Source organism: Nerophis ophidion, linkage group LG09 (assembly GCF_033978795.1).
Source record: "Nerophis ophidion isolate RoL-2023_Sa linkage group LG09, RoL_Noph_v1.0, whole genome shotgun sequence".
Classification (NCBI taxonomy): Eukaryota; Metazoa; Chordata; class Actinopteri; order Syngnathiformes; family Syngnathidae; genus Nerophis; species Nerophis ophidion.
Window position 1 is genome coordinate 23823231 of NC_084619.1, and position 7500 is coordinate 23830730.

General features: G+C 38.2%; 2 protein-coding genes across 6 annotated transcripts in view; one reads left to right on the top strand and one right to left on the bottom strand.

Moving 5' to 3' along the window:
• The window catches only part of LOC133559160 (interferon-induced, double-stranded RNA-activated protein kinase-like), a 28472-nt gene that overhangs the window by 1736 nt on the left and 19236 nt on the right, over window positions 1-7500 (top strand). For 2 of the 3 annotated variants that reach the window (XM_061910613.1, XM_061910614.1), the window contains exons 5-10: window positions 173-246; window positions 338-478; window positions 553-679; window positions 3926-3999; window positions 4097-4237; window positions 4312-4441. In XM_061910613.1, the coding sequence (XP_061766597.1) occupies window positions 173-246; window positions 338-478; window positions 553-679; window positions 3926-3999; window positions 4097-4237; window positions 4312-4441 (687 nt within the window). The remainder of the gene's footprint in view (window positions 1-172; window positions 247-337; window positions 479-552; window positions 680-3925; window positions 4000-4096; window positions 4238-4311; window positions 4442-7500) is intronic. The other variant, XM_061910615.1, reaches the window with a different exon arrangement.
• Window positions 2449-7500, bottom strand: part of LOC133559158 (HEAT repeat-containing protein 5B-like) — an 82280-nt gene continuing 77228 nt past the window's right edge. For all 3 annotated transcript variants that reach the window (XM_061910607.1, XM_061910611.1, XM_061910609.1), the window contains one exon: window positions 2449-3150. In XM_061910607.1, coding sequence (XP_061766591.1) covers window positions 3067-3150 — 84 coding nt within the window. In that variant the 3' untranslated portion in view covers window positions 2449-3066. The remainder of the gene's footprint in view (window positions 3151-7500) is intronic.

Genomic DNA, 7500 nt, shown 5'->3' on the forward strand with positions numbered 1-7500 from the left:
GGTTGAAAATGATTCGCAAATCATTGTATTCCGTTTATATTTACATCAAACACAATTTCCCAAATCATATGGAAACGGGGTTTGTATACTGATATTGTTTTATTGCCCCAGCACTATTAGTAAGTAGGCATCACTCTAAAAAAGCCATCACTATTATTTTATTTATGTCAAGACTGGAGATGAGAAACCCTCTTCTACCTCCAGTCAACAAACGGAAGACATAAGGAAAAGTATATCGGCGATCTAGTAAGCACACACTATTGGTATCATTTGGTCTGATAGCTAGCAGTTTGCTAACTGATTTGATATATATCTACCTGTTTCTTTGGTACTGCAGTGACAACACACACAATTTGAAGACCAAAGATGACATTGTTGAGTCAGATTTCATCGGACAAGTCCTCTCCATCTGTCAGAGAACAAATCGCATTAATAATTTCATGGAAGTGGAGAGACGTGGCCCTCCTCATGATCTTAGGTATTGCTCATCCTGAGTATAACATGCCAATCTCTACATTAATGATGTCAAATGTTCCCTTCCTGTCAACGCAGATTTGTCTATAAGTTAGTGATCGATGATCAACACTATCCTGCGTGTGAGGGGAAGAGTATTAAGGAAGCCAAACAAAAGGCTGCTCAGTTGGCATTATCTGACCTTCGTAAGGGTTTGGACAGTGAGGTATTGTTTTTTTTTTTACTGATATTTTTTTTTTACAATGATGTACTGCATACAAATCAACGTTAATATGTTCTAGGTCGTCCTTCCATTTGTTAAAATGTTGTACAATTTTCCTCGCCATTATTAAAAGTAATGTTTTAGGTTTTATAGTACAACGTTGTAAAGTTATCTGAATAAATTTCCAACCTTTTGTGTTAGCCGCTAAAGTTAAACAGCTAATTCTACCTATGCTGTACGTTACTTCATTAACATGAACACGTTTCTGCATTGGGAAAAATGAAGAAAATACACTTAGATACATTGTAAAGTATGGATGAGGCGATCAGTATCAAGACGATTTCCATAAAAAAGTAGGTGATTTGGATTGTCATTTGATGATTTTCAATGCTGATCGCAAACACTGATCCCCTCTGGCTGATACATATTTATTTTTAGTGCCACAGTTGAAAAGCTAGCATGTAATTATGCGTCTCCATACACAGTGTGGAGCTGCAAACATGTTACACACTGACAACAAGGCAGAAGTTGGCATGCTAACTGCTAAACTAACCGCTAAGTAAGTCTTTCTCACATAGTGGGGTGGGCCCCTGTGCAATGGCAGGGTGGGGGGATGTGACCTAGGGGAACATGCTTTTTTTGCCATATCAAAATAATAACAAGCAAATGTAGCGCTTGGCTTTACTGTAACGATGATGGGAGATGAGGGAATACTGTGTTGTGTCTTTAATGTTGTAATGTATTGTACAATGTTATGCAGAGGTATGGTTAAAACAATTTTACAGACAATTTATACTATTTATAGTCATGGTGGAGAGTGAGGGGGTTCAAAATATTTTATTTTTTTAAAGAGGTACGAAAGAGAAAATATCAGAGAAGCACTGCACAAAGCTAACTTAAAACAGCTACAAGAAATAAGTGCTTTGTAAACTTGAAGAAGTGTAAACGGAACCATGTTGTTGCAGAAAGCAAGCAGCCATTAACAGGATATCAACAAGTAGATTGATAAGAGAGAGGATAATATAACAGCAACTGTTGGTGTGGAGGCATTGTCACAGTCAGTAGCACACAACTTGTAAGAGGCTGTTGGATCGATCCATTAATTGGTGATGTTGATACTAAGGGTGATACCGTATTTCCTTGAATAGCCGCCGGGGCGCTAATTAATTTAAAACCTCTTCTCACTCCTGCGCTTATTCAAAGCATGCGGTTAAAGTAAGCGGGCGCTAATAATTTTAAAACATCTTCTCACCCCTGTGCTTACCGATGGCATGTAGTAGAAAATTGAGTGTGAAAAAAAAAAAAAATTAATAATCTGCGTCCGCGGCCCGGTGGTCGGGGACCACTGCTCTACAGCATGTCATCGCGCCCACTTTTACACCATGCTGTCTGCGTGCCGGCCGGACGCATGTATTTCGCTGCTTCTCATACGAGATTGCAATGCATACTTGGTCAACAGCCATACCTTTTACACTGATGTTTGTGATGTAGGCAGCTTTAACACTCTTGCTGGTATGCGCCACACTCTGTGAACCCACACCAAGCACATTTCTGGAGAGCATTGGCTCTGTGGCACATTATAAACGCAGCATAGGGATTACCCATAATGCCGTGTATCCGTGACTCTTGGATATATTATACACGCGTCCCCAACCCCGCCCACCTCAACAAACGCACGGAGGGGGGCGTGTATAATATATCCAAGAGTCACGGACGCACAGCATTATGGGTAATCCCTATTCTGCGTTTATAATGTGCCACAGAGCCAATACTCTCCAGAAATGTGTTTTTTATTCTTATTTGGTTAGGGTTCACAGAGTGTGGCACATATTAGTAAGAGTGTTAAAATTGTTTTATATCACAACCATTAGTGTGATCTGTACGGCTGTGGAACAAGACCCCTGGTTTACACACAATGATAGCAAAAATAAACTCCTCCACCATTATGAAAATATCGTCAGGGTAAGCGTCACCCGTGACGTCACGTATTTGACCCTGGGGGTAAAGTAAGCATGTGCTTATTAATGTGGTAAGCGAGTTTTGCCCGGCAGTAATTCAGGCTGGCGCATATTACATGTACGGCGGCTATTCAAAGAAATATGGTATCCATATATCAGCAACATTGGAGTGATTCGATCAATATTTTTACAGCTGAGATAGGCTCCAGCACCCCCCGCTACCCCTGAAAGGGACAAGCGGTAGAACATGGATTGATGACATTTGTTGTTGTTGCTGTTGTTGTTGTTAATGTTGATGATTTCAAGTGTTCTCATTTTTGTAAGGTATTAAAAGTGGCAAATGTGTGATGAATGTGCAGATGCTCTCCTCTTCGGAAGTGAGTCTCTTTTACATTAGGACTAAACACAGCGGACTTTGTGGTGCACCCCTTTTCACAAGGGTGACACGGTGTCAGGTATGAGTCCGTGATTATCACCATATCCAACATCAGAACTCTGCCATCCACTGGTCGCCTCCTGTGGAAGCATCACAAAAAAAACTGAAATCATTGTTGTGTGTGGCGTGGCATCATGCATGATGAAATAATTTTTAAAATTTTTTGTCAGTTTCCAAACAGTGCGACCAAAAAAGTGTTTTGAGGTTGCACTGTATTCAACTGGTCACCCACTGCATCATAAATCATCCAATCTGTAATGTAACACATCGGCATACTTCGTTATTAGACGTATAAGCTCGAGAGCTACGGCAAAAGATAAGGTAGTTATTATGTCGCACCCCAATTGCGTTTGGACTTTGTAATGCACCACACAATGCGATAGGTCAACCTGAAAAGCAATACATTTATCCGCGCTAAAAGGAAACGAGCCCCCCCCTACTTCCATCGAGGTGATTTTTCCTGTTTTATCGATATTTTCTCCGCTCTTTGCAGCACTCATTTTTAGTTTCTCTTCTCACTCCATGCAGAGAATTACGAGACAGCAGGATGCGGAAACCAAACTTGATAGTTGATATTGTTATGTGATTGGCTGGTTAGTGTCCCCCCTATTGCTCAGAGATCACTTCCTCTTTTGTTAGGTTATCAGAGCGTGAGTTCCTGTGTTCATAGAATCAACTTTGTGATTCTTCTGACCAAAAAATATATACATAGTATATTGAATGTTTTATAAAACATATTTTTTATTGTTATCAATTACGTGTCTATCGCCATATATATTGATATTGTTTTATCGCCCTATTAGTAAGTAGGCACCACTCTATTAAAGCCATCACTATTATTTTATTTATGTCAAGACTGGAGATGAGAAACCCTCTTCTACCTCCAGTCAACAAACGGAAGACATGAGGAAAAGTATGTCGGAGATCTGGTAAGCACATACTATTGCTATCATTTGGTCTGATAGCCAACATACACAGTTTGCTAACTGATTTGATCAATATCTACGTGTTTCTTTGGTACTGCAGTGACAAGACACACAGTTTGAAGACCGAAGATGACATTGTTGAGACAAATTTTATCGGACGCATCTCCGCCATCTGTCAAAGAACAAATCGCATTCCTGATTTTGTGGAAGTGGAGAGACGTGGCCCTCCTCATGATCTTAGGTATTGCTCATCCTGAGTATAACATGCCAATCTCTACATTAATGATGTCAAATGTCTCCTTCCTGTCAACGCAGGTTTGTCTACAAGTTAGTGATCGATGATCAACACTATCCTCCTGCGTGTGAGGGGAAGAGTGTGAAGGAAGCCAAGCAAAAGGCTGCCCAGTTGGCCTTATCTGACCTTCGTATGGGTTTGGACAGTGAGGTATTGCTTTTTTACTGATAGATTTTTTTTAAATGATGGACTGCATACAAACCAACGTTAATACGTTCTTGGTCGTCCTTCCATTTGTAAAAATATTCCACTTCATTATGAAAAGTAACGTTTTAGGTTTCATAGTACAATGTTGTAAAATTATCTAAATAAATATTCATCCTTTTGTGTTAGCCACTAAAGTTAGACAGTTAATTCTACCTATACTGTACGTTACTTCATTAACATGAACACGATTCTGCAAATATTCTATTATACCATATGGGAAAACTGAAGAAAATACACTTTGATATAACGTGAAGTAGGGATGTGGCGATCAGTATCAGACGATTTCCATAAAAAAGTATTTGATTACGATTGCCAATTAATAATTTTCAGTGCTGATCCCAAACTTTGATCCCCTCTGGCTGATACATACTTATTTTTAGTGCCACAGTTGAAAAGCTAGCGGGTAATTATGTGTCTCCATACACAGTGTGGAGCTGCAAACATGTTACACACTGACAACAAGACAGGAGTAGGCATGCGAACTTCTAAACTAACCGCTAAGTGAGTCCTTCTCAAATAGTGGGGGGCCCCCCTGTGCAATGGCAGGGTGGGGGGATGTGACCTCGGGGAACATGCTTTCTTTGCCATATCAAAATAATAAGAAACAAATATAGCACTTGGCTTTACTGTAATGATGATGGGATATGAGGAAAGACGGTGTTGTGTATTTTAATGTTGTAATTTATTGTACAAACCCTGTTTCCATATGAGTTGGGAAAATGTGTTAGATGTAAATATAAATGGAATACAATGATTTGCAAATCCTTTTCAACCCATATTCAGTTGAATATGCTACAAAGACAAGATATTTGATGTTCAAACTCATAAACTAAATTTTTTTTTGCAAATGATAATTAAAGGCCTACTAAATTACATTTTCCTATTCAAACAGGGATAGCAGGTCCATTCTATGTGTCATACCTGATCATTTTGTGATATTGCCATATTTTTGCTGAAAGGATTTAGTAGAGAACATTGACGATAAAGTTCGCAACTTTTGGTCGCTAATAAAAAAGCCTGGCCTTTACCGGAAGTAGCAGACGATGTGTGCGTGATGTCACAGGTTGTAGGGCTCCTCACATCCTCACATTGTTTATAAAGTGAGCCTCCAGCAGCAAGAGCTATTAGGACCGAGAAAGCGACAATTTCCTAATTTGAGCAAGGATGAAAGATTTGTGGATGAGGAAAGTTAGAGTGAAGCACAAAAAAAAATAAAAATAAAAGGCAAAGGCTCCAGGCGGCGGCAGTGGGACCGTTTCAGATGTAATTAGACACATTTACTAGGATAATTTTGGAAGATCCCTTATCTGCTTATTGTTTTGATAGTGTTTTAGTGAGATTGTAAAGTCATACCTGAAAGTCCGATGGCTGCGGTGAACGCCAGTGTCTCTGAGAGAAGCCGAGGAGCCAAGATACCAGCTGCCTTTTTGAGCTGCAGGTGGGGCTCGTATAATCCACTGAAGTCTCCGGTAAGAGCCGACTTAATATCACAATTTTCCCATCCAAAAACTTGCTGGTTGACGTAGAGAAACTGTTCGCTTGGCCACTCTGTGTTAAAGCTTCATAACAAAGTATATATATATATATATCTATCTATCTGTGTATATATATCTCTCTCTCTATATATATATATATATATATATATATATATATATATATATAGATGTATATATATATATAGATATATATCTATATAGATATATACATACGTATATATATATCTATATAGATATATATCTATATATATATATATAGATATATATATACATATATATACATATATTTTTTATATGTGTGTATATACAAACCCCGTTTCCATATGAGTTTGGAAATTGTGTTAGATGTAAATATAAACGGAATACAATGATTTTCAAATTCCTTTCAACCCATATTCAATTGAATGCACTACAAAGACAAGATTTGTGATGTTCAAACTCATAAACTTTATTTTTTTTTTGCAAATAGTAATTATCTTAGAATTTCATGGCTGCAACATGTCTCAAAGTAGTTGGGAAAGGGCATGTTCACCACTGTGTTACATCGTCTTTTCCCTTAACAAAACTCAATAAACGTTTGGGAACTGAGGAAACTAATTGTTGAAGCTTTGAAAATTGAATTCTTTCCCATTCTTGTTTTATGTAGAGCTTCAGTCGTTCAACAGTCCGGGGTCTCCTTTGTCGTATTTTAAGTTTCATAATGCGCCACACATTTTCCATGGGAGACAGGTCTGGACTGCAGGCGGTCCAGGAAAGTAGCCGCACTCTTTTACTATGAAGCCACGCTGTTGTAACCTGTGGCTTGGCATTGTCTTGCTGAAATAAGCAGGGGCGTCCATGATAACGTTGCTTGGATGACAACATATGTTGCTCCAAAACCTGTATGGACCTTTTAGCATTAATGGTGCCTTCCCAGATGTGTTTGTTACCCATGGTTTGGGCACTCATACACCCACATACCATCAAAGATGCTGGCTTTTGAACTTTGCATCTATAACAAGCTGGATGGTTATTTTCCTCTTTGTTCCAAATAAATGTTTGATGAGCATTCCTCAACTTTATCAGTATTTATTGCCACCTTTTCCAACTTCTTTGTCACGTGTTGCTGGCATTAAATTAAAAAGTTAATGACTATTTGCAAAAAAAGAGAATTTTTATTAATTTGAACATCAGATATGTTGTCTTTGTAGCATATTCAACTGAATATGGGGTACAAAATGATTTGCAAATCATTGTATTCCTTTTATATTTACATCTAACACAATTTCCCTCATGGAAACTATAAATATTACGTTGATAGATTGTTTTGAAGTTGTTTTTAAGGGCTTTGAAGGCTTTAACGTTGTCTCCTATGAGCCACATTTTCTAAGCGTTTTTTTATCAGCTTGACAAAAAAACACCACATATTTAGATGGATAGATAGATATATAGTACTTTATTGATTCCTTAAGGAGAGTTCCCTCAGGAAAATTAAAATTAAAATCCCAGCAGCAGTGTACTGTATTT